General features: G+C 54.2%; 3 protein-coding genes across 7 annotated transcripts in view; 2 read left to right on the forward strand and 1 right to left on the reverse strand.

The window, feature by feature from the left end:
- PSAP (prosaposin) overlaps positions 1-9,115 on the forward strand; it is a 23,837-nt gene extending 14,722 nt beyond the window's left edge. Inside the window, exons 8-17 of one of the 5 annotated variants that reach the window (XM_027893364.1) lie at positions 558-566; positions 2,225-2,338; positions 3,109-3,222; positions 3,408-3,594; positions 3,738-3,889; positions 4,059-4,100; positions 5,533-5,613; positions 6,105-6,212; positions 6,748-7,940; positions 7,987-9,115. In XM_027893364.1, coding sequence (XP_027749165.1) covers positions 558-566; positions 2,225-2,338; positions 3,109-3,222; positions 3,408-3,594; positions 3,738-3,889; positions 4,059-4,100; positions 5,533-5,613; positions 6,105-6,212; positions 6,748-6,783 — 843 coding nt within the window. In that variant the 3' untranslated portion in view covers positions 6,784-7,940; positions 7,987-9,115. The remainder of the gene's footprint in view (positions 1-557; positions 567-2,224; positions 2,339-3,108; positions 3,223-3,407; positions 3,595-3,737; positions 3,890-4,058; positions 4,101-5,532; positions 5,614-6,104; positions 6,213-6,747; positions 7,941-7,986) is intronic. The other 4 variants (XM_027893365.1, XM_027893367.1, XM_027893366.1 and 1 more) reach the window with 4 other exon arrangements.
- Positions 9,116-9,783: 668 nt separating this feature from the next.
- Positions 9,784-17,678, forward strand: LOC114062197 (prosaposin-like). Its single transcript, XM_027893370.1, has 15 exons — positions 9,784-9,882; positions 13,576-13,700; positions 13,990-14,064; positions 14,154-14,279; positions 14,485-14,679; positions 15,168-15,311; positions 15,581-15,637; positions 15,871-15,879; positions 15,996-16,103; positions 16,303-16,389; positions 16,491-16,674; positions 16,754-16,923; positions 17,003-17,083; positions 17,208-17,315; positions 17,393-17,678. The coding sequence occupies exons 1-15, from the start codon at positions 9,822-9,824 to the stop codon at positions 17,426-17,428; spliced, it is 1,566 nt and encodes a 521-aa protein (XP_027749171.1). The 5' UTR covers positions 9,784-9,821; the 3' UTR covers positions 17,429-17,678.
- A 1,212-nt stretch (positions 17,679-18,890) lies between these two features.
- Positions 18,891-24,496, reverse strand: part of CDH23 (cadherin related 23) — a 190,303-nt gene continuing 184,697 nt past the window's right edge. The window contains exons 56-69 of the mRNA XM_027893374.1: positions 24,377-24,487; positions 24,083-24,212; positions 23,648-23,911; positions 23,359-23,520; positions 22,984-23,240; positions 22,637-22,734; positions 22,429-22,549; positions 22,187-22,266; positions 21,859-21,899; positions 21,497-21,557; positions 20,956-21,085; positions 20,745-20,867; positions 20,448-20,561; positions 18,891-19,510 (exon numbers count right to left, since the gene is read on the reverse strand). Coding sequence (XP_027749175.1) covers positions 19,184-19,510; positions 20,448-20,561; positions 20,745-20,867; positions 20,956-21,085; positions 21,497-21,557; positions 21,859-21,899; positions 22,187-22,266; positions 22,429-22,549; positions 22,637-22,734; positions 22,984-23,240; positions 23,359-23,520; positions 23,648-23,911; positions 24,083-24,212; positions 24,377-24,487 — 2,019 coding nt within the window. The 3' untranslated portion in view covers positions 18,891-19,183. The remainder of the gene's footprint in view (positions 19,511-20,447; positions 20,562-20,744; positions 20,868-20,955; positions 21,086-21,496; positions 21,558-21,858; positions 21,900-22,186; positions 22,267-22,428; positions 22,550-22,636; positions 22,735-22,983; positions 23,241-23,358; positions 23,521-23,647; positions 23,912-24,082; positions 24,213-24,376; positions 24,488-24,496) is intronic.

Genomic DNA, 24,496 nt, shown 5'->3' on the forward strand with positions numbered 1-24,496 from the left:
TTTTTTTTTTTTTTTTTTTTTTTTTTTTTTTTTTTTTTTTTTTTTTTTTTTTTTTTTTTTTTTTTTTTTTTTTTTTTTTTTTTTTTTTTTTTTTTTTTTTTTTTTTTTTTTTTTTTTTTTTTTTTTTTTTTCCATTTCCAGTTGCTAAAGGCTTTTTAGAAGCTCATCCTGTTTCTTAAGTATTTGGTGGGGGGAAGTCAATCTCTGTTCCAGCAGCACTTGGTTTCTCATTTTGAGCATTGCAATGCAGTGTGTTGTTAGTACCTGAAATTGGAATATGACCACACCTTGCATCCGCCTGAGTGTTGTCCAGACTCTTTGGAGGTAGTCTTTTGCCCAGGATGCCTTAATAACTGCAAATGAGTAATGCTGGTCAGCACTGTGCAATTAAACGTGAGTTATCAGTGCTAATGATCTTTGGGGTGGGGACTGTGTCATATTCCATTATCTTCGTGGAAAGAATATGTGCAGTTCCAAGTGCTTGATGTGTTTTTTCTCTTAACTGTTATCTCTAATTTCTCCTTTCTTCCTCTGTCTCCAATCTCCCCTGTCAACAGAAGGATCAGGTATGTGAGCACCTCGCCTCTGATGATAGCCTGCTTGTAGTTCACCTCTTGCTGTTAAAGGGCTTGTAGTTCACTTCTTGCTCTATTAGCTGTGTACATGGTGTGACTGTGCTCAGTGTTGACAGATACAAGGGATATTTATGTCATTAAAACAGAGGCTTCCTCCAGTGCGTCAGTCCTACCTCCAGCTCCAGATTCCAGTTTGTGCTGCGAAGATTTCAGCTTGATTACGCTTTGGCCAGCAGAGCAGAAAATGTGATCCCTCTCCCAGAAGAAGGACAAAGCAATGCCAGTGGCTCCTGTCAGCTGCTGGCCTAAAGTCTGGGCTCAAAGGGGCTCGAGCAAAGCTGTCCCAGGGTCTCTTCTTGGTTAACCTTTAAATCTAGGGCAGTGGTGTGGATGTTTGAAGTACACGAACTGAAAAGATGTGGGAGGCCTTTAGGCTCCTGCTTCCCGGAGCAATTTGGGCTTTTAATCCACCCAGACCCGCGAGACCTTGTGTCTGTCATCTCTCAGTGAGGGAACATGTTGTGTGTATGTGGGTATTGCTGTAACATTAATACCTAGAGTCGCTTCTTACAATGCATGAACCAAAGGGCTTGACTTAAAGGTGCTGCCTGGAGTAGTCTGAAGCAGCACAGCGTCTTTGAGACTGTGCTTTTGGTTGCCTGTGCATGAGGTTGTGGCATGTGATGTATTAACTCTGGCATAAGCCTCTGCTGTAGGAAGCTCGTGACAGGATGGGATACGGTCTTCTAATTACCTGAAGGACCAAGGGTCTCTCTTTTTTTTTTTTTTTTTTTTTTTTTTTTTTTTTTTTTTTAAGCTTAAGGACACTTCAGGTGGGAAAATTCAAGTTTTGAGTCTTGCTCTGTACAATCTTTCTCACTTTTGGGTGTCATGTGGCCTCCTTAGAGCAGTTTGCCTCGTGTCCCGCATTTTATTTTTGCACTTAGTAATGCGTGCTTCCAAAACCTTTCAGAAAGACTTAAAAAGCCTTTTTAAAGGCTTTGTTTCTCTTTGCTGTTCTCTTACTGTGAAAAGAACACTGGAAACACAGTTACTGCAGTAAAAATGGTTAGGCTTAGGTTTTAACGAGCTTAACTTTTGTTTCTTGTAGGCTGTGTTCAGTAATGCGGGGAACTGTTTCTGTTTGCAGAATGTGATGTTACTGGCAGCTTTAAAGAAGGTAGTTTGTGGATGAGGAGAGAAGTCCTTTCTTCTAGGCCTTTCTTTCAGCTTTTGGGTGAACTCTAAAGTCAGGATAATTGGCCTCTTCATGGTTACTTAAAGCTGGGGAGCAGCTTTGTGGATGCAGGTCTAAAGTGACGCTGGTGGCCTGTTTTGGTGTTGGTAGCTCTTAAGTCAACTCCTTTTGAAGGGCTTGCATAGTGTGGCTGATGGTAAATGGGGGTTTTAAGTGGGGTTTTTAACCTCTTCCTCTTTAAAAGGAACTGCTAAATTTCACCTGGTAGCTGTCTGTCCTGCCTGTAACCGTATCAAATGCTTTGGCAATACTTGGAGTAGAAGTAGTCATGGAACTTCTGGTTGTGTTGGAGCCTTTTAAAACTGTGTTCTCTGTTCCTGCTCACAGGCTCTGTAGAAAGGGCAAACTCTTCTAGACTTTACAAAATTGCTTATGCATCTTTTTTTTCCAGCAACCAAAGGACATTTGTGCCATGGTTGGGTTCTGTGCTTCTGTGAAGTCTGTCCCCCTTCAGCCTCTGCTGCCAGCTCAAGTGGTCCATGAGGTGAAAATGGAAACTGTGGAGGTAAAATGGACTTTTTGTACTTACCAGCTTTACTTTCCTCTTTGCTTTGGTGTAAAAAAACGACAGAAAAATGTGAGCTTTTATGCAGGGAATAATCCAGGTCTCTCTGCATATAAACTGGCCTCCTCTTGTTTCTGATGCTGATTTGTGAAGTAGGAGAACTGCTTTGTTTGTTAGAACAGCAGAGCCCACACTGAACCAAAGCTACAAGGTAATGCTTCAGGATTGAAATGGGAACTCTTTTCCCTGCAGTTATGAACGACACCTCAAATGTAAATCGCTTAATTTTGAGTTTCGCTTTGTGTTTGAAGCTGTGCTTCGATCCCTTTTAATAATGGGGTAGCACTCTGCTTGTTTTGGATGAGAGATCAGGGTCAGAATGCTGCAGCTCTGACTCTGAAGAAGCACCTTGGCTTCTCCTTTGCAATCAGGAGGGTGCTCTCAATTCTAGGAATTTTTCTCCTCAGTTAATGTATTTTAAAAACCACTATATATGTCCCTTGACTTCTGTCTGTAGAATTGCGTTTTTCTCTGTGTCTGCTAAATTCAGCTCCCCTCCTCATACAGCCTGGGGATTGTAGTCTTAATTAGTCATACAAAGTGCCTGTTCATTCAGAAGGGCTTGAGTTCTGTGTGACCTTTTGAGTACAGCTCTAGGTAAAGGAGTGCGCTGCACTTGAGTGCTGTCAAACTGTTCTCTTAGGAATTGTCCCTGTCAGGTGTGGTCCGGTGCTGATTTTATTGTCTGTGTGTTTCTTCTGTGCACTCAGAAGGCCTCAGTTCAAGAGAAGGCCTCAGCTCAAGAGAAAACCTTTTCCGTGTGTGAAATATGTGAGACCATGGTGAAAGAAGTGACTGGTCTCTTGGAGAGCAACAAGACAGAGGTGTGTAAGTGGTGGGCTTGGCGCCTCTTCCTGGGCTGTGGCTGAAAGGGGGGGGCTGTGTGGCAGGGGCAAGGGAAGTTAACTTCCTTGTTAACAGCGAAGCTTCTGTCCTGGGTGGGACAGAAAAGACGGGCTTGTGAAATTTCTGTCCCTCCTTTGCCCCTCACCCTCCTTTGTGCTTCCAGGAGGAGATTGTGCATGAAATGGAGGTGGTCTGCCGCCTGTTCCCGGGAAGTGTCAAGGACCAGTGCAAGGACTTCATAGAGGTCTATGGCCAGGCTGTGATTGACATGCTCTTGGAGGCGACGAATCCCGAGGCTGTGTGTGTTATGCTGAAGTGCTGTGCAACCAACAAGCTCCCACAGCAGCCAGGTGGGTGGTGAGGGGTCTGGTGTCTCTCACCTGTGATGAGATCTCTTTTGAGGACGCTTTGCTGGTGGCTGCCTCCTCCTGCCTTGTTGGGGGGAACCACCTGAGTGCTGACGTTTGGTTTGTGTTTTCGTTTTCCCTCTCAGTTGTAGTGAAACCTGCAGGTGGCTTCTGTGATATCTGCAAGATGGTGGTGGCTTATGCAGACAAAGAGCTGGAGAAGAATGCCACGACAGCCGAAATCGAAGCTTTGCTGGAAAAAGTGTGTCACTTCCTGCCAGAGTCTGTCAGTGATCAGGTAAGGAGTTTGTTGGGCAGGAGGCAGACTAAAAAAGCCATGGTTTTACTGAGGGTTGGGAACTGTCCTCGTTGATTTGTTGGGTTTACATGGGTCCTGCAGTGACAGTTGTGCCTAACCTCATTTGCTGAGTGTTTCACCTGACATTTTGTCTACATGCTAATTTTAGGTCCGTCTCCCCAGTGTCTCTACTTCTGCTATAAATGCCCAGGTACTCATAACAGAGGTCTCTGTGTTTGGCCAGATGCCCTGTCCGTGGCTGGAGACAAACTGTCCGCAGGTGCAGCTGGGACTGGCTTCTGTCCAGCAACCTGATCCTTCCCAGGTTTTTCCCTTTATTAGCACAGCAGCAGAACAAAAAAAAGAGGGAACAGGCTCGATCTGAGCCAGTGCAATGACCTCACAGGCCTTGCTGTGTGGCAGCCTGGCTTCCAGTCAGGACAAGGCAGATTGAGGTGAACAAAAGGATGAAACGCAGAGTCCTGAAATACTTTGGATTGGAAGGGACCTTAAAAACACTCCAGGTCCAACCTCCTCCCATGGGCAGGGGCATCTTGCAGAGCATTTGGGAAAACTGGAGGGCAGTATCTCTTGTTGTTTTTTACAATAGCCTTCTCAGCTGGAAGCTGGGAGGAGTTTGGGATGCAGAGGGATTAGGTTTTCTCACTTCCCATCCTTGGGAGTTGGCAGTCCTTTGAATACATGGAGGCTTTTGAGGACCTGAATTGATTGGCTGGATTGTTGTACTAATTTGCAGTCAGGAAAGGTTTGCCTGGAAAGCCTCTGAGAACAATGGGTGGGAAGAGCTGAAGGTTTTATTTTTCCCTCAACGCTGATCCTGTTCAGGGGATTAATGGAGTAATTGGAAGTAGGCTGGCTTAACTCCAGCGAGACACCCGTGGGACCACCGCTATCAAGATTTACCTGGAAATCTTATTAGGTGGCTGCTGAGTGTCAGCAAGTGGCAACTGCTTGTAAGTTTACCAGAGATGGAATATACAGGATTAAAGCAGCTGTGGAACAGCTCTTCCTGCTGCGAGGCTGTTTAATAGCTGTGCTTGATTTATTAATGGTGCCTCAGTCTCTGCTGAGAGCAGCATCTTCCTGAGCTCTGGAGACAGGCCTCTCCACTAGAGGGAGAGAGACTGTTCCTGATGGGACGTGCTCCTGCTGCTGCCCGAATGTGAAGGGAATAGGAACTCCGTGGGTAAAAGTGCTTTGTGAGTTGTTGCTGCTGATTTGCTGCTGTCCTGCTCAGGATGTTTGTCTCCAGCTGGTTCCCTGTGCTTTCCTCTTGGGACAGCAGTGATCTCCACGATCAGAGACTAAGCTTTGCAGTCAAAGCTTGTCCTGCTTGGTTCTTTTCCCGAAGTCTGTCCTGTTTGGTTCTTTTTCCTTTTGACCTTTCCTTTCTTCTCTCATAACCTGTCTGCAGACAGCTGCAGGCAGGTATGAGCTAGTAAAAAACTGTGTGATAAAGTGCCATGCTGAGTCCTTTTCCATCTGCAGAGCTCAAGTCTCTGTTTTTTCCCTTTGGAGTGTGTTGTTGGGGCGTTTGGGGTAGCCTGCATGCTGCAGGCCACGTATCCCTCTTATTTTGGGGGCTCTAACAGGAGAATCTCTCTACCTGTGCTTTGTTACAGTGTGTTCAGTTTGTGGAACAGTATGAACCTGTGGTTGTGCAACTCCTGGCAGAGGTGATGGATCCCACTTTTGTTTGCACTGTGAGTATTGGGTTGGGTTTCACTGAGTGCAGGCTCTGATACAGTCCTGTGAGCCTTCCAGTGCCCAGCACACGGAAACTCTGCTGGAATAAGAATCAGCACACTGAATGCTTGGAGCAAGGGTGGTTGTGCAAGGCCTGGGGCTCAGTGGGCAGCTGAGTGCCAGCCCAGTGCAGGGAATGACAGAAGGAAAGATCCACTGCTGAGCTTCAGTGACAGGGCGTGGTGTGCCCTGAGTGTGGTGGGAGGTTAAGTGGCACTTCTTGAGAAAAGTCCTTGCCTGTTTTTCAAAACTTGATGTGACAAAGGGGTTGTGGTAGCTTGATTCTCCCCTGTGTCGGGTCCCAGCTTCATGGCTGCTGTGACCTCCCGTGAGAGCTCCTGCAGCTGCCTCAGCGGAGCTTCCACCCTCGCTCAGGTGCAAGGCTGGCCTTGATCTCTGGGTGCAACTGGAAAGGTGCTGACTCTCTCTCCTGCTGTTCTTTTCGCAGAAACTCGGAGTCTGTGGAGCAGCTAAACAGCCCCTCCTGGGGGAGGATGCCTGTGTCTGGGGTCCAGGTTACTGGTGTAAGAACATGGACACTGCTGTTCAGTGCAATGTACGTAAAGCTCTGCCTCGAGCTTCCTGCTGATCTTTGATAGCTCCTTACAGGAGCCACTTTCAGCTTCTACCGCACTTGGAAGTGGGTGTATTCCAATTTAAAAAAGCCAGTAGGGTGCTGGCTTCAGCTTTCTCAAAGCTGACTTTCCTCTAGTTTTTGTTTCTATCCCCACCTGCCTGCTGGCATTTCAGAATTTATAGTAAAGTCCAGTGTCAGCTTTATGTGTAGTCAGTGGTCCTGCAGCCAACAGCCCCTGTCTCATGATGTCCTCATCGAGCTCTAAAAATTGGCTTCCAGCATTGCTTTCTCTGCCAGCCTTTAGTGGCTAAGGGTCATCAACCTTCTTTCCTGAAGCTTCTGGGTGGGGGCGAGGATGTTATTTGTTCTAGTCCGTTTCGAAATCACTTATTTTAAGAAAAGCAGATTTGCTCCCGAGATCTTGGCTCGGGATCAGGTGCTGAATTGTGTAGATGCACGCTGGTTTGCAAACAGGCTCTTTTCCACTAACATCAACTCTTTGCTTTCCCTTTAGGCTGTTGATCACTGCAAACGTCATGTGTGGAACTAGAAGAAGAATTTCCGGTTCTGAAAGTTTGCCGTGGCTCTTAAAACATGTGGGCCGAGGTTGGCGGAGAGCTGTATCTCACCTGTCCCTCCTCTCTGCCTCGTTAACAATTTGACCTTCAAGTTCCTTTATTGTAACTCTTCTGTAGCAGTGCTGCTGTTGAAGGATCAGATCTTCATCATTGACTTAACAAAAGATATTTCTGATTGTACAGTTTAACTCATTATGCTCCTAAAAATAGTCAGTGTGTTGTAGATTTTTTTTTTTTTTTTTTAAATTGGTAGGCTGAAGTGTTTTTCTAGGTGCTGGGAAGAATGACAAAGAAGATGAAATGAGACAAAGCTTTTATCTTTTAATTTAAAAAAAAAAAAGAACAAAATAGCGACTAAACTTTCAAGTGTCTTTCTGTAGGGGAGCATTGGGAAGATTCTACACGCTTTGCATTTTTAACATCTGGCTGGAATGTTAATTTTCTGTGTATGGGAACTCTCAAGGGATAATGCTGAATCCGGGAATCCCTTCGGCTGGAATTTTCAAAGCTCTACAGATGCAGAGTAGGAGGGGGCTTTGTGTGCCCAGCCACCTTTCAAAGTCACTGGCAAACCTAAAGAGGGTGCATTTGAGTGGACACGCTTTTTTGCATTGGGGCGACCACGCTTGTGGCTCGTGGTGTTGCTGTAGCTGAGGAAAACCCTCCCTCAGCCTCTGGTCACATCCTTTTGATTTCCTTGGGCTCCTGGGTTTTTAAGCATGGGTGTTCTGCTGCCAAGCCCTGTCCAGTGGGGGTGTCAGTCTTTTGAAGCATGCTGACGTACTTAAGGAATGACTCCCTTTTTTTTTTTTTTTTTTTTTTTTTCTTATCCCAGTTGCTCAATTCTGCTTAGTCTTGCAGCTTCCCACACGCAGCCAGGCTGGGTGCCGAGGAGGGTGGGAGATGGAGGAGGAACAAGTCAGCAGGAGCTGAGCACACGTCAAAGGGAGTTCAGCATCGAGGGCGGGACGTGTGGAAAAACGGGGCTTATTGTAAATTGCCCATTGGTTCCTCGTTCTGCTTTTTCTCCCGTAGCGTATTTCAGTCATCTAAAACTTGAGAGGCTCTGTGGGGCTCGGGGGCAGTTTCCCTTGCTGCCACCAGTTCTCACTGGCACCCTCCTGAGTAGGTGGAAGTGTGAATTCTTATCCAGAGTTCCCACTTCTGCTGGGAAGGTGCAGCAAGCGGAGATGGCAGATGGTGGGAGCACTGTAGTAGGTATTGGAAGCTCTGCTGGCACACCTGACAGCCTGACCTTTCACACCTCTCTGAAATTCCGCTGAAATGGCCTAAAATCTCAAAAAAAAAAACCCTTCAGGGCAGGCTGCTACCCTGGGAACGTCAGGCCCTTGGGAGTGAGAATCTTGTGTTTCTTGAGATGACAGACCTTATATTTGGTGTGTAATTCTGATGAAGTTAATCCCCAAAACGCTGGATCAAAACCCCCAAAACGGAGGCACCGAAGTAGCTCCGAGGAGACCTTTGGGAAGGAGCAGCTGGGCAGATGCGGAGCTTTGAAAATTCCAGTCCTGTTCAGAAAGATGCTGCTACCTCCTGCTGTTCCTGTGGTGTCTGGGATGAGCAGGAGCTCCAGTAACAAAGCTGTAGCAGCAGGCAGACTATTTTTCATTGGAAAACCACTGGGAGTGCAGTTTTTTAGTTACTCTGTACATACTAAATGCCTGGGCAGCGCTGACAGATGGCAATAGAGGTTTGTCTCTTCTGTTTGCTGAGTGCTTCAAAAGAAAAGAGAAAGGAAAATTTCCCCTAAAGATATAAAATTACCTGCAGCTTTCTATCTTGGCAGGCTTGTGCAGTGTTCTGGTGGTGTATCCCAGTTGGGGTAGATACACCAGATAGGGAATGGGCTCTTCCTTTGGCATCGCTGCCCTGGAGGGATGGGTTGTGTTACACCCCGGTGTGTAGGATGGTATTTGGTGTTTTAAACAGGACGATGTTCTCTTGACATGGATCTGATGGGGGGGGAGGTGGGGCTGCGTTAGCAGCTGGACAGGCTGGGAAGGTTTTATTTTTCTGGGGTTTTTTAATAGTGGAGGATCCATGCTGGCGAGCTGTGGGGTGAGGTGAGCTGGGGAAATCCTGTGCTGCCACTGGGAGTCCCTGTAGTTTTCTCCCTTCCTGTGGACTGTGGCACCTGACCCGCTTGAGTCGTGCTGGGAGAACGTGCAGTTGCTTTCTAAAAAAAACAAAACAAAACCACATTGTCTTGAATTTTTTTTTTTTTTTTTTTTTTTTGCACAAAAGCTTCCTTAATGAACAATAAAAACTTCTGTAAACCGGTAAGACTTATGTGTTTCAATTCCTCGTGTGCTGGTTGCCCAAAGGATCTTTGTTTAGCTTCCCTTTGGCTGCAGAGCCAAGAGAGAAGGCGCACTGGGAATCTGGGACTGAATGGATTCAGCTCCCATTCAGCTGCTGTTGCCTTGCAGGCTGCGTGTCCTATCAAGCCTCTCTGTTCTGAGCGTGGTGGGAGGTGGAGGAGGCTTGCCTGGGATTGCTGCTGCTTTTCCCTGGACAAACACAACGCCTGGTGTGAGGAAACAGCCCCGTGTTGCAATCCCTGCCTTGCGCAGGCCGAGGGACTCGCTTGATACCGGCTTTCCCTGCTGACTTGCACTTAATGGGGCTTCCCTTCTTGTCCTCCATCCTTTTGTTAAAAAACAAACAAACAAACAAACCTCTTAAATGCAGGGTGCATCGTGCTGTCCTGTGGCTCTAGGACAGTTTACCCTGTCCATGCCCACCTTCTGCAGCCCAGGTTCATGTTGAGCAGCAGGTTCTGGGCTCTTGACCTCCCGGGAATACCTCTGGTCCCTCCCTCTCTTTGCAGCTCGGTGATGATTTTATAATCAAGGTGTATGGCAAGGGGTGTGGTAATTGCCCTGCGTAGGTGTGGATTCTCACTGCTTCTCCCAGCCCCTCCAAGATTCCTCAGTCTGGGAGCAGCACAGGAGAGGAGCCAGCCACTGAGGACTGTCTTAGGAACGGCATGGAGAACAAATGGAGTGGCTGGGTCCTGATCGTTTCTGTGTGCCTGGGCTCCTACCAAGGTAAGGCCAGGCCTGGGGGTAGGACTTGGAGAGCCCAGAAAGCCCCTGTGAATTCCAAAACTCTTCCCAGCTGTAGCATCTGAGCTCCATGGTGTGCTTTCTTGTTCCTCTGTGGTGTTGGAGTGGGGCAGAGGAGAGCTGGGCAAGGTGGCACCACTGGCTGCTCTACCCACCTGGATGTGAGTGTTGAAATGTTTGCCCTTAAAGCTGATCTCAGGGCAAAAAAGGGGGCTTGTTCCCTCCCTTCTCTGGGATTCAGGCGGAGCTGTTGTTTTGTCGGGAAGGAGGGAAGCCAAGTGTTGGAGTGTCTGGGCGTCCGTGGGGGAGAGGGGCTGTTCTCTCTGCTGCCCTGGGTCTTGGGTGAGCCAGGGGCATCGCTTGGTTGTCACGAGAGTGACCACAGTGCCACCTGAAGCTGCCCCTTCAGGTGGGAGTGGAAGAGGAGTGGAAGGCAGGATCCTGCTCTGGTTTCCCCAGCTCTGGGAAGGGTGATGGTTGACATGCTGCAGCCCTACTCACCTTAGGAGACCTCTCATCGCCGGGACTTCAGTATTTGCGAGCGAATCCTCCTGCAGACAAGCCTGTGCTGTCCCTTAGCCGTCCCCCGGCCCATCCCCAGGAAACGAACTGGGAAAAGCCTGTTTTCTCACCCCTGGTCCTTGCTTGGGGGCAAACCATTTATTCCAGGGAAAATTTCCCAGAGGAAGCTGTGGAGCCCTGCTGTTGTAGGCAAACACCCTGCCTTTTCAGAGGGAAGAACCCCTCCTGCACCCTAATTACCCACCGGGCTCCTCCAACGTGAGCTGCCCAGGCCTGGTGGTGGAGGAGCCGTGACTGCGCACGCGTCACACCTGCAGGTGGGGGGGACGTGCCCACGTGTTTCAGGCAGCAACAGGCAGAGCAGGAAAGGTCACCTGTGCCCGGCACGTCCCTGCTTGGGGTGACACCCGCCCTGGAACCCGGTCATGCCTTGGCTGCATGGCACGGTGGTGCCGTGGCGACCAGGGGCCTCTGCGGGCCTTGGAGAAGAGTTTTTGGAGCTGGGAAGAGTGTATTTATGGTTCTTGCAGTAACAGGGGTGTGCACCAGGCCGGGAACTGGGGCACCGGGGCCCACGCTGCCGCCCCCAGGGTTTACATCACAACCGGCTCACCAGGCTCTGCCGGCTCAGCCGGCGCGTTCCGAGGCTCCACGTAATGCTGGCACAGCCCTGCCGGAGCTGGAGCTCGGTGCTGGGTCCCCCTGAGCCAAGCCCACCCCATCCTGGGAACCTGGCAGCCACGAATAGGGCAGTTGTGGCTGGCCTGGGACCACCACAGGGGCATGAGAGCATCCCTGCCTCGCTCCTCTGCCAAAAATGGCATTGTTTACCGTCCGTCTTTCTGGCTGCCCCATCGGCATGAGGTGGCTCCAGCACAGCTTTGAAACATGGAGCAGAGCTCACGGGGCACCAGTTGCCCTGGTTGCTTGCCCCGTGGCAGTGGTTTCAGTCTGGGAAGCTCCCCCTGCTCTCAGCAGTTGGTAGCTATGATTAGTCTTAATTATTTTTGTGGCTCAGCACTTGTTGCCTGAGTTTGAACCCGAGCAGGGGTGAGGAGTAAGTGCCGAGCTGAGGGTCACTGTGAGCCGGAAAAGTGCAGATAACAAGCCACCAGTGTCTTTTAGACCACTCAAATCCCCTCATGCCACTGTGGGGGTCTGGACTCCAACATGGGCTTGCGAGAGATGCCTTGGGTCAGGTGGAGCCAGCTCAGAAAAAAAGCTGTAGGGTTGTTGCCTCCCCTCTCCTTGGTTTTGGTGCTGCCCCTTAAATGCTTTTGCTGACCTGCCATTCCTGTTTGCCCTGATCAAGAGCAAGGGTTAAGAAAATAACCATACCCCTCTCAGCTGATGGGGCGAGGGCGGCATCGCGCTGCTGGGGAGGTGTGTGGGCAGTGTGGGAATCTGGGGGGACTCGCCCTGCCCCAGGGCCTGAGCCTGCCCCGGTCCTGCCTCAGCCCAATGGGACAATCGGGCCTGAACCACCCCACGGCACCTGCCAAGCTGTGGGAGCCCTTTTGGGAGCAGGTGGGATGGTGGAGGGCTCGGGAGCCCTCTCTCCACAACCCCCATCCCCGGCGACTTTCCACAGAATCACAGAATATGCTGAGCTGGAAGGCACCCACAAGGATCACTGAGTCCAACCCTCAGCCCCCACAGGACCGTCCCCATGAGTCATACCATGTCCCTGAGAATGCTGTCCAAACTTCCTGAGCTCTGTCAGCCTTGGTGCTGTGTCCACTGCCCTGGGGAGCCTGTTCAGTGCCCAACCACCCTCCAGGGGAAGAGGCTTTTCCTAAATGTTCAACCTAAAACTCCCCCTGACACAATTTCATGCCATTCCCTGGGGTCCTGTCCCCACAGAGAAAAGATCACTGCCTGACCCTCCCGTTCCCCTCAAGGGGAAGTTGTAACTGCAGCGAGGTCTCCCCTCAGTCTCCTCCAGAATGAACAGACCAAGGGCTTCCCCTCAAAGCCCTTCTCCATCCTTTAAACCTCCTTTGGCTTAAATGGGGGGGCCTTCTCTCTAATGGCTTGAACACCTTTCTTATATTGTGTTTCCCAAAACTGCAGACAGTACTCAAGGTGAGGTTTCCAGGGTGGCCCAGGGCATCTCACGCTGCTGCCTCATGGATGAGCTGAAGGCGGTGCCAGAATCCAGCACGCAGGAAAAGCAGCTTTTGGGGGAGAAACCTGTTAAGGGCAGGCAGGGTGGGTTGAAGGAGCAGCTTCTGCTTTTGGCTTTGTTCCTGCTGTGCAAAAATCACGCGGCCAGGGCTGGGGGTGGGAAAGCTGGATGCAAATGCTCAGAGAGTGTGGAGTTGTGCTTTGTTTAGAGGGGTTGTTGCAAGAGGGTCTGCAGCGGGGGTCTGTCCGTCCTTCTGCTCATATCCTGCTCCCCGTACAACCCCCAGCTTCCCGGCGCAGCAAGGCAGAGAAGGGCTTGGCTTCTGCCCGCTCCTCCCCTCCTCCCCGGCCGCATCCTGGGTGGGCACAGTTCCCGGTGGGAACAAGCACTCGCCCCAGCAGAAATGAGTCCTGACACACCAAGGTGACAATTAAGCGGCCGGTGTTGCGCCATCGCCCCGCGATGCCGGGGCGTCTCGGGAGGGCGATGCCGCCGCTCTCCTGCCGGGGATTTACCGTCAGGAGAAAATGCTGTCGTCGGGAGGAAATTAAAAGAAAAAAAAAAAAAAACAACAACAAAACCCCACCAAAAGTGGGGTTGCTCAATCATTGCCGGGAGCTGTGGCGTGGCTACCCAGTTGCCGCGCGGGGCTGAGCGCCGGCGCCCCGGATTTGCTCAATTTGCAAGGTTTTTATTGCCGCTTTTATAAGCGGCCGCCCCCGCAACCTGTCAAAGGGTGCTGTGAGGCTGAGGAGGAGCCCCAGGTTTCCCTCTGCTTGTGGCGCTGTGGCATCCCACTGGAAAAGCTGGCAGCAGGCAGTGGCCTGGCAAAGCAAAACCTTTGCTGGGCTTAAAAAATCATTTATAAACCAGGCAACCCCACCACCGTTTTGGGAGCTGAGGGGGAATCGCAGTGGGAGGGTGAGGAGCATCACCCTCAGCTCATCGGGGCGCAGGTGGGGAGGTTAGTTTGGTGTTCTGGGGTGCCTTGTGGGCTGACAGTCTCCTCTCTGCCCCCCCCTCAGCCGGGGCCAGCCCCCTCCACGAGTGTGGCGAGCGACCGGAGGACTGGTGCCGAGACGTGACCACGGCGGCCAAGTGTGGGGCCCTGGAGCTCTGCCAGCTCACCGCCTGGGACCAGACCCTGGGGGTAACCATTCTGGGAGCTGGGGAGCTGGAGGGGGTGGGGGAGAAGTGCCAGGGAGCTGGGGGGGAGAATCCTGGCCTGCCTACCCCGAGGGTGGGCACCCGATGCTGATGCCCTCAGACAGCGACGCGTCTGCAGAGCAAGCGGCAAAAAAATCAGTGGGTTTGCCGGCATGTTCCCAAGTGTCCCTTGGTGGGGCATTTCTTGGGGTGGAGGCTTGGGATCCTGGGAGCAAGTGGTGGGTCTGGGTGCTGTGACAGCATCCCGACACGTCCCCTCTCTCTCTCAGCAGAAGGGGATCCCCTGTCACCTGTGCCAGGTGGCCGTCTCCGTGGTGGGCAAGATCCTGCAGGACAACCGCACTGAGGTGGGTCACGGTTGGGAAGGGGGTGGGGGGGCTGCTGTTCCTCCCCATCACCACCAACTGAGGCCCTGAGCTCTGTTTTTGTCATGCAGGAAAAGCTGAAGGTCTTCTTGGATAAGAGATGCCAGTACCTGCCCTTCCAGGACTGGTCTGTCAAGTGCAAGAGGATGGTGGACACCGGCATCCTCATCCTCGCCCAGCTGGGCAAGCAAGTGCTGGTAACTGGCAGGGGACTCCCCTGGGTTTGTGTTTCTCAGTGATTTGGGATGTCTTGGGGGGCTTGCAGAGCGAAGGAGGCTCTTGGAGCCTGGGACAAACCCTCTGAAGGACATGATGGAGATGGAAATGACCCAGGGATGGAGCAGGGGGAGCAGGGTGATGGGGCAGATGCAGCCTCAAGCCCCCACCCCTCTGCTCCCCCAGTCGGACCCGAAGGTGGTGTGTGGGACCATCAGGCTGTGCCGGCGCTGGGAGAGACCCACAGGGGCCCTGAAGTTTCAGAAGCCACCGCCAGCTCCCACAGGGCCCACTCAGGATTTCGCTGACCTGGTCGCTCCCTTCATGGCCAACGTGCCCCTCCTGCTCTATCCCCAGGACCTGCCTCGTGGGGAGGCCCAGGTACCATGGCACAGGAAGAATGCTGCTGATCATGAAATCATGGAATGGTTTGGGTTGGAAGGGATCGTAGAGATCATCACATTCCAACCCCCTGCCATGGGCAGGGACACCTTCCACTAGACCAGGTTGCTCTAAGCCCCACCCAACCTGGCCTTGAACATCCAGGGATGGGGCAGCCACAGTTTCCCTGGACAACCTGTGCCACTGTCTTGATGCTGCTCAAGGGTGAGAATCCCTTAAGCATCACCTACTTAACGATAAAAAAAAAAACCCAAAAAACCTATTGCACATCTGAAATGATTTCTGATTGGAGTCTCACCAATTTGTAGGATGTTGCAGGATGCAAGGGAAACCAGAGAGATGCTGACCAAAGCCTTGCCCCCAAATTGCAACCAGCATTTAAATCCCAGCCCTGAAAATGTAGGTGTTGGGGGGAGGGTTGGTTTTATTTCAGGAGGTGATGAGTCCCTGCCTGTGTTATCTTGCAGGACAAGGAAGAGGTGTGTGGGGACTGCCTGCAGCTGGTGGCGGCCTTGCAGCTGGAGCTGGGCACCAACTCTGCCTTCCCCCAGGCACTGGTGGCCCACGCTGAGTGGGTGTGTGAGGGCCTGAGCCCTGCCCTGGCACAGCGGGTAAGGGAATCCTGCAACTGTTTGTGTTGGAAGGCACCTTAAAGCCCACCCAGTTCCACCACCCTGCTGTGGGCAGGGACACCTTCCACTTAGACCATTTTGCTCGGGGTCCCATCCCAGCTGGCCTTGAACACTCCAGGGGTGGGCTCCCTTCTCCTCCTCCTCTCCCTCCTCGATGTCACCGCAGGATGGGGGAGCATCTTTTTGCAGGTGCCTGCCCAGGTGGGGTGTCCCCTCTCGGGCACTGATGCCGTGTCTCCCTCTCGCAGTGCAAGCACCACCTGGCCGAGTACGCGGACACGGCCGTGCAGCTCCTGCGGTACCTGGTAAGAGGGTGAGCGGCTCCCCAGCGGTACCAGGGGGGAGTGGGTGCCAGCTGAAGGACGGGGCAATCCTCAGCAAAGGCTCCCTTTTTTTTAAATTAAACCCACTGCTTTGTACTCCCATAAACTTCAGAATGTTTCACCACCCTTCTCTCTGGCTCGCAACCACTGTAATTCTTCTTTATTTTCTTTTTTTTTTTTTTTTCCTTGCCATTTCCGGGCCCCTCCACTGGCAGCAGGCTGAGGTGAGTGAGACTCATGCCCCAATGGGCTGAAAGATCCCTTCAGGGGGAAGTGGAGGGTGCAGTCTCACCCTCCCGGGGGGCAATGCCCACCTGATTTGGGATGTCTCCCCCCCCAGAACCCAATGGAGCTGTGCGGTCAGCTGGGACTCTGCGCCTCCACCTCGGCACTGCCCCTCCACACGCTGCTCACGGAGAAGGTGATGCAGGTTCTGAGCATGCTGGGGGTAAGTGGGGACCCCCCAACTCTGACATGCTCCTTAAAATCCAAACACTGTGAAGGGGGAACCTTATTTTCCATTTCATTTCCTCAAGCGTGTCCGTTTTTCCGAGGTGGGGAATGTCTTTCGTGGGGGTTGATGGCTGAATAAGATGAGGGTGGCTCTGAGGGGGCTTGGCATGCATCTGACCACCTTGTCCCGACAGGACAGGGTGGGGAACACTCCGCTGTGCGAGGTGTGCCAGTTCACCGTGAAGACAGCCGAGAGCCTCCTGGAGAACAACGTGACAGAGGTGAGTCCCGCTGATGTGCTCCATGGGCGGGAGGGCTGGGACCAGGGGTGCTAAAGGGCAGCAAGGAGCGGGGGTTTCCCCCTTCTGCCTTGTCCCGGCAGGAGCAACTGGTGAACGACATCGAGAAGGTGTGCTACATGCTGCCCCACGGCGTCATCGGGCAGTGCAAGGACTTCGTCAACTCCTACGGCAAGGCGGTGGTGATCATGCTGCTGGAGGCCACCGACCCGGCCGCCGTGTGCACCATGCTGCACTGCTGCCCCCGCGGCGGGGACACCCTCCCGGGTGAGCTGAGGGACCCGGCTGGCACCCAGACCCCGCTCCCTGGGGAGCAGGGTGGGTGCTGACGCTCCGTGTCCTCCAGGGGCTGCCCCGCTGGAGCAGCTGGCGGTGAGCGCGGGCGCCTTCTGCAACGTCTGCCAGATCATCATCACCTACTTCGACAACGAGCTGCTGAAGAACGAGACGCTGGAGGAGCTAGGCAACGTGCTGGAGAAGGGCTGCGAGATGCTGCCCATGCCCCTCACCAGCAAGGTGAGCTGAGGGGGGCACATCCCGCCCGGCAGGGACTGCCTGACACCCCCACCGGGCTCACCCCCTCTCTCCTCCCCAGTGTGAAGCGCTCATACTGCAGTACGAGCCCGCGGCCGTGCGGCTCTTCGTGCAGATGATGGACCCCACCTTTGTCTGCACCGTAAGTGTCCTCATCCCTGGATGATGGGCATCTTTTGTCCTAGCCTGAGGGTACAGGGAGAGAGGCACAGGGGGCTCAAAGGGTTTTTCTTCTCTTGCTCCCACCCTTCTGCTTCGCAATGCAGAAAATCCGAGCCTGTGACTCACGCAAGGAGGATCTCCTGGGCTCAGACCCCTGTGCCTGGGGCCCACACTACTGGTGCAAGAACATGGCCACGGCAGTAGAGTGCAATGTAAGTGTCAGTCGTGTCCCCACTCTGCTGGACGGGGGGGTCCCTGTGTCCCACCTCCCTCCCTGTCTCTCCCGCAGGCTGTCGCACACTGCCGGCGTCACGTATGGAACTAGGAGCCACCTCCCCAGCTGGCTGCACTCGCTCTGCCGTCTGGTTCAGGATCCTGGCTCCGCTCCCCTCCCCTGGGACGTGCCTGCACCAGTGGAGGGCAACGGCAGGAGGGCTGTGGGGGAACCCCAGCTGCCTCTGCCACTTCCTTTTCTACCCCCGGGGTTTGGATTTCCAAATCAGGTTAAGGGACTCGGTGGTATTTTCAGGACTGGGGATTCAGCCTTGACGTTCTCTCAGGGTGAAAAAATCCCCAATCCCATCCCCATCCCCACCTCTATCCCCAATCCCATTCCCACCTCTATCCCCGGCCCCCTGAACCACTCGTAAGGCCCAGATCCTGCAACGTGGAGCCGTTCCTGTTACCTGGCCTGGCCTGGGCTCTGCTGCCCAAACGCCGGCCCCTCGCTCCAGGCCAGCAGCAGCCTCACCCCATAAATCTGGGGATACTTAATATATAAACATATTGTACATAGCATATATACTAAGTATCTCCTGAAGGTGAAATGAGCGAGTTTGGGTGCAAAGATTTCCTTTCACACGCCCATTGCCGTGGGGGGCCCTATGCTGGCCCAGCTGTGGTGGTGAGGGGCGGCAGGGTGCTGACTTGTCCCTCCCCGCTGTAGTGGGAGGACGCCTGCAGGTCCTGAGCACGCACGGGAGCATCTCATCACAAATAAACTCTTCCCGTGAGCCTGGCTGGTTGTCTCCTTCCTCTCTGCGATGGGGGTGTGGGTAAACCCACAGGACATTTAATGCTTGCCCTAAAATCCAGGGCACAGAAATGCCCAGCGTGACATCTCGTGGAGATGATGGATTGAGGGGTGAATTAAGGGTAGGAGGGTTTTCTCTCTGAAAGTGGGTTTATATGTGATGGATCTGGGGGAGGAAGGACAACAGACAGGTTACCCAAAGCCATAGACAGTGTATTTCTGAGTCCCGTAACAGATCGTGCCCGAAACTCTCCACAAGGTTACGACTGGAAACAAACCCCCGAACGAACAAACCCAAACGCAAGAGGGAAGGGGAAAGAAAAGGGCAACAAAAGACAAGCACGAGCACTCCACATCCAGAAGCCCCAGTTATTGTCAGTCTCTCTCTTTTTTGACATTGTGCAACAAGTTTTGGTAAAGCCAGCAAAATGGAGAAATGTCTTCGGTTTGTTATTTTTTTTTTTTTTTAATTATTTTTTGGGTCTTTCCTTCCCGGAAAGGTGACGTTAATGCCAAAAAGGACTCGGCCTCTCCCTGCACTGCCCCAGCCCTCCCCGTGCCTGTGGTTGAGATGTGACAGCTGCTTGTCCCCAGCCTGGGCCCAAGGATGCTGCGGCAGCAGCACATCATCTGCATCCTCACTGCACCTTCCCCCCCCACATCCAGTCTGGACTCAATCGGATTCATTTAGCTTTTCTTTTCCTTTTTTTTTTTTTTTTAGAAAAAAAAAACCACTTTTTTTTTTCTTTTTGTTTCAATAAGAAAAATAAAAAAAAATTTAATGCTTTCATGGATAAATGACAGGTGAGTAAAAGCATTCCAGTCCTGAGAGCCCTTTCCCGGGGCCAAGCTCTCCGAGGCTGCTGGAGCGATCCGCACCGGTTAGCCTGGACTCCTTCTGCAGGGGAAGAGGGGGCCAAGCACCGGTCTCGGGGTGCCCCTGGCCCCCACCACGGCCCCTCCTGGTCTGTGCCTTCATCCCTGCCGGCCCCGGCTTGCCTAGAGGAGCACCACCACCCTCTCCGCCACTGCTGCCGCCGCTGCTCGTCATAACTCGGTGATCTCCAGAGGGCTCTCCATGATCACCTCCCGCATCTTGTGCAGGGGGGTGGACTTGGCCGACTCGGTGCGGGCGTTGTGGTCGCTGTAGCCCCCGCAGTCGGCGGTCAGAGTCTCCAGCGAGCGACCCAGCACCTTCTGGTCGTCCTCGGGCAGGCTGTTGAGGTCGGAGGCGAGCAGCGTGCCCGTGCTGCCGTGCACCACGTGGATGCCGTCGGGGCCCTTCAGCTCCACCGGCTGCTTGTGTCGGAAGCGGAGGCTGCCCTGGCTGGGGCTGCGCTCCCCCTCCTCCTCCTCCAGCTCCTTCTGGATCAGCTGCAAAAGAGCCACGGAGTGGGGGGCATCACTGCCGTGGCCAGGGTAGCTCCTGGCTCCCCTGGCTCCAAACCTCCTGCAGTGCTGGAGCCCAGCAGCAGGGATGGGCCCTCCTCTTCTGGAGCACCCTCAGAGCATGGCGATGAGGGATCACCAGGAGATGATCTCCAGCTGGGTCACTCAATCCTTGGGTGGATGTCCCAGCTCAGGCACTGTCTGCCAGCTGGGCTGTGTGTCCTGCAGCAGTTCCCGCAGTGGCCAAGGAGGAGTTTGGACCCAGGCTGGGATTTGGGGTTATGTATGAGGGTGGTGGGGCAGAAGACAGACAGGGAAAGGAGTTGAAGGTGCTGGAGGGGGACAAAGGTGTGGATGAATGGAGGGCAGAAGGGTTGAAAGGCATCTCCCATCCCACTGCTCTCCTCTGCTCTCTTTGCCCCTTGTTTTGCTCCCCGTGAAGGAGTGGAAGGCTGCAGAAGGACTTGCTTCTCCCCACACCAGCCTTCCTACAACAGCACCCTCCATCCCAACCTTTTTTGCCTCAAAAACCTGCTGGGTTGATAGGCTCAGAAGAGCAGAAGGGAGGGAAGATGTCCCCCCACAGCTTTGGCCAACCTTGGCACAGGTGAAGAGCCGATGGACAGACCTCGCCCCACAAAGAGGAGGGGGCCTCCTTCAGGAGGGACAGACGAGGGGAGAAGGTGCTGCTGATGCTCAGAGGAAACACAGAGGGTCATGAGAGCTGGGGCGCTGTGGGGAACCAGCAGCCTCGGTGGAAAACCAACACCTGGCTCATTTTGGCCAAGAAGAGAACGGGGGGACCACGGGGTGATGGGGATCGAGGCCACGGGGAGCGACTGCAGCCTGTGGGACCGGGAAGACACACTGCATCCCAGAGGGCACGGCAAGCACCTCCCCACGCCCACGCACACCCCTCTACCTCCGAGACCGAGGAGCGGTCCCCCTGACTGGAGGTGGCCTTATGCACCATCCGCTGGGCAAAGAGCTTTTTCAAGCGCATGTAATCATCCAGGACCACCTTCAGGAGAGTGCCCTGGGTTGGAGGGGGAGAGACGGGGGGGTTACCCAGGGGACCACAGTTTGGTGGGAGGGAGGCTGGGCCTCATCCCAGCGGTTTCTGGAGCGACATCACCCTCCGGCGCCGCCGCTGCGAACCTGGAAGGCGTAGCAGTAGGAGAAGGCCCCTTGGCGGGGGATGCCCGCAGCCAACACTCACCTTGATGGGCCCCTCCCGCATGATCTGCCCCAGCTTGGCGATGTTGTCGTACTCCTGGATGGCTGCGCGCAGGTAGCGGTCATCCTCGGGCTTGGCGGCGGAAGGCTCTCTCCCGAAGGTCCCCTGCGGGAGGAGAGAGCGGCTGAGGAGGTGGCACAGGTGACACAGGCGTGGGGAGAGGTGTCCTGGCGGGGGGGGGGCTGTGCCTCACGTGGGTGCGGGCAGGGCTGTTCCAGAGGTCGGTGATCTCGCTCAGGTTCTCGGGCAGGTCGTCCTCGTGCTCCGCCTGCGCCGCCAGCTCCATGTTCCTGCAGAAGGGGTCCAGCCACACCGGGTTGGCCCTGCCCAGGGGAGAGGAACAGCCATCAGCGCAGGCAAAGAGCAGCAGCATCCCTGACCCCATCCAGAACCCAGATGCTGAGGTTGTGCTGCCTCCTCCTGCCCTGCGCAGGTATGAATTCAGCTGCTCTGGATCCACCTGTGTGCCAACACCTGCCCCTGCTTCCTCCAAACCTGGCCAGGATTTGCAGAGATGGGAGTCACAGGAGAAAGCACAATTTTTTTTTAGCTTTGAAAGCTCTCGAGACAACCACATGTCCCAGGGCCACAGCCCCACTCCACACGGAGAAGAGCAGCGGGACTTCACCTCTTCACCTCCAAACACCCCTGGCTGCAAAATGCAGGCATCCCTCTCTTGGGAGCAGCCAGCAACCCCAGGAGATTGCTCATTGGAGAGGAAGGGAAGCACTCACCCATCAAAGGAGTACTTGTTGGTGTTTGGCATGTCCATGATGTCCATGAAGCCTCTGTTCCCTACAAAAGGCAAGGATGGTGGTTACAGCACAGCACGTCAGTGGGCTGAGCAGCAAATCACAGGGTGACACTTCTTTACTAGGGAGGGAAACTTGGCAACCAAAAAGGCACCAGTGGTGTGAGAAACACTCAGGGATGTGGCTGATAATGCAAAGCCTGGATGCTGGGAAAAGCCTCCCACCACTGCGTCTCGCTGGGCAGGATCGCTGCTGAGGCATGCCCTGCTCTCCCCGTGCTCCCCCTCTGTGCTCTGCATGCACCCCCTCTCTCATGCAGCCAGGACACCCCAAACACTGCTCACCGGTGGAGCCAGCCACTATGGCTTTCAGTTTCCTTTTGTGCCTGCAAAAGAAACACAGCGAATCAGGATGGAAAATGAGGAAGATGCTGGAAAGGATGAGTGACACACAGATTTGCCATAACCCTTCACACGGGGATACCATAGGGCTGGTGAGCATGAAGGGGAGAGGTGCTGTCAGTATTAAAATGGTGTATTTTGGAAGGAGAGGTGTTGGGAAGCCCATGCCCTCTCCTTCGCTTGCTGGCATTTCCAGGGCTAGGAGCAGCCACGTGGGTCCCAACCTATAGGGACACTGCAGCTGGTGGGGCAGAGCTTGGGTGTTACTCACACTGTCCTGTAGTACCAGTTCATGAGGATGAAGAGCATGGCAGCCAGGAAGAGCAGGACGGCCAGCACGATGATTGCCATCTGAGAGAGACAGAGGGGAGGTGGCAAACCTCCGGCACAGAGCCAGGACCCAGTGGTGGGCACACACCCAAAATTACAAGGGTGAAACATCTCTCCAGTCCCCACCAGAAGGAATGTGGTCCCGCCTTCGAGCAGCATCTCCGCCCCAAGCCAGGCCACTACCTGCAGAGCTGAGAGGTCGTCTGGCGCCCGGGCAGTGATGGCAGGCTGCACGTCCAGCACGTTGTAGTTCCTGAAGAGATTCCTCAGCTGCTCCTTGTTCTCGTCTATCATCTGAATAACCCTGGGAAGAGAAGGGTTGCTTGGGCATCTTGACATTAACGAGGGTCCCCAGGGCCCCACGGGCTGTGTGATGGGCCAGGGGACGTACCGCTCCACGTCCAGGATGCGGTTGGTCTCCCTGTTCACCACGTGGATCAGCAGCTCCGTCTGCGCGAAGTTCACCCGCCCTTTCTTGTCAACGTGGAACTGGGGAGACACAACAGGGTCTGCGAGTGCGGGAGAGGTGTCTCCTCCCGGGTGTGCCCCGAGGTGTGCTCGAGGTGGCAGGAGACCCTCAAAAGCATCGGTCTGGACCCCTTGGATCCAATCCATCACCTTCAGGGCTCAGGGTAAGTCTGTGGCTTACAGACAGGACTCCCACACAGGAGACCTCCCAAGCAGCATCTAGGAGGGGGTCACCTACTCCTCAAAGCAGCCTCCCAGGCGGATGGTTACCTGCACATCATCCGTGTTGACGATGGCACCCGTGATGTTGGAGAGCAGGCTGATGAACTCCTCCTCGAACTGCCTGACTTTGTCGGGGATCTCGTTGATGATGATTTTGACCCGCTGGTCATCCCGCAGGATGTAAATCCCCACGACGGCCGTGTCGTTGTGGCCCACCAGGTCAGAGGCCATGATGTCCACCACGAAGTAGCCGGGGTTGTAGGCCGTGAAGAGGTCGAAGGTTCGCAGGATCCCATCCAGGGTTCCTGGGGGATGGACGGTTGCAAGCCCAGGATCAGTGACCCAGCCATGGGGACATCTTTGTTGGCCATAGGGATGTCTCTGGCCAAGGCCCTGTGCTCCAGTGGCATGCAGGGCACCCACCGATGCTGAAGATGTTGGCCACCTCCTCAGAGTCATTGGAGTGCTGCTTGATGTAGCGGATGCCCAGGATGTTGTAGAGGACCAGGCTGTTATTGCCCACATCGGCGTCCACCGCGACCACTCTGATCAGCTCCGATCCCACCTTGGCATCCGTGGCAACCCCTTTGAGGGAGAGATGGGAAAGGGACTTGGGGCCGGGCTGGCTCTCGCTGTCCCACCATCCTGCTGCATTTTCTTCGATGGATCTCTGGCTCCTGGTGCTCCCCCCCCAGCCCCTGGCACCCCTTACCTGCCGTGTACTCCGACTTGGTGAACTGGGGGGACTGGTCGTTGATGTCGTCCAGGAAGATCCGCACCTCCTGAAGGGTCAGGTCCTCGCTGAGGTCCCAGAGCTGGGCTCTGTCTGTCTGCTGGCCCCGGGGAGGGGACCAGTTCCTCTGGCTGGATGCTTTGACAATGATGGAGTAGTATGGCTCCTTCTCCCGGTCCAGGTCTCGCAAGACCTTCAGCTTCCCCTCTCGGCTCAGCTGGAAGTTGCTGTCCTGATTACCAGCTGAATGTAGAAAGGGGACCCCACTAAGTCCCCTTTGGGCCCTGCGTTTCCAAAACGCCACCTCGCCCACTGACCAGGGCAGAGAGGCAGCAAGGAGATGATGGGGGAGTAATGGAGACTCTTGGTGAGGGGGGTGCAGGGGGGGCACAGAGCTGCCATCTCAGCACCCACCCGCTATGAAGTAGTAGACGATGGCGTTGGAGCCCTCATCCGCGTCCACCGCCCCGGTGACGTTGCCCACCACGGTGCCCGGCCGCGAGTGCTCGGGGACGGAGAGTGCCTGGTACTGGGGGCTGTCCCTCTGCCAGAGCCCCCGGGAGAAAGGAGTGTTGTGAGCACTGAGGCCGCTTCAAATAGAAGCGGGCAAATCCCACCGTGCTCCCCCACCCTGGGGATGCCCGGCTGTGCTTGCCCCCACCACCCCTGCATCCCCTGCGTCCTGCCCCCTCCATCCCGGTGCCTTACGGGTGGCCTGAAGAACATGGGCTCGTTGTCATCGATGTCATCGAGCGCGACCTGGAGGGGCTGCATGGTCTCGTAGGGGGGCTGGCCCTGGTCACAGGCCACGATGATCAGCTGGGGAGA

The sequence above is a fragment of the Empidonax traillii genome, unplaced genomic scaffold, assembly GCF_003031625.1.
Source record: "Empidonax traillii isolate 1590-97213 ecotype Southwest subspecies unplaced genomic scaffold, ASM303162v1 scaffold387:size635111, whole genome shotgun sequence".
Classification (NCBI taxonomy): Eukaryota; Metazoa; Chordata; class Aves; order Passeriformes; family Tyrannidae; genus Empidonax; species Empidonax traillii.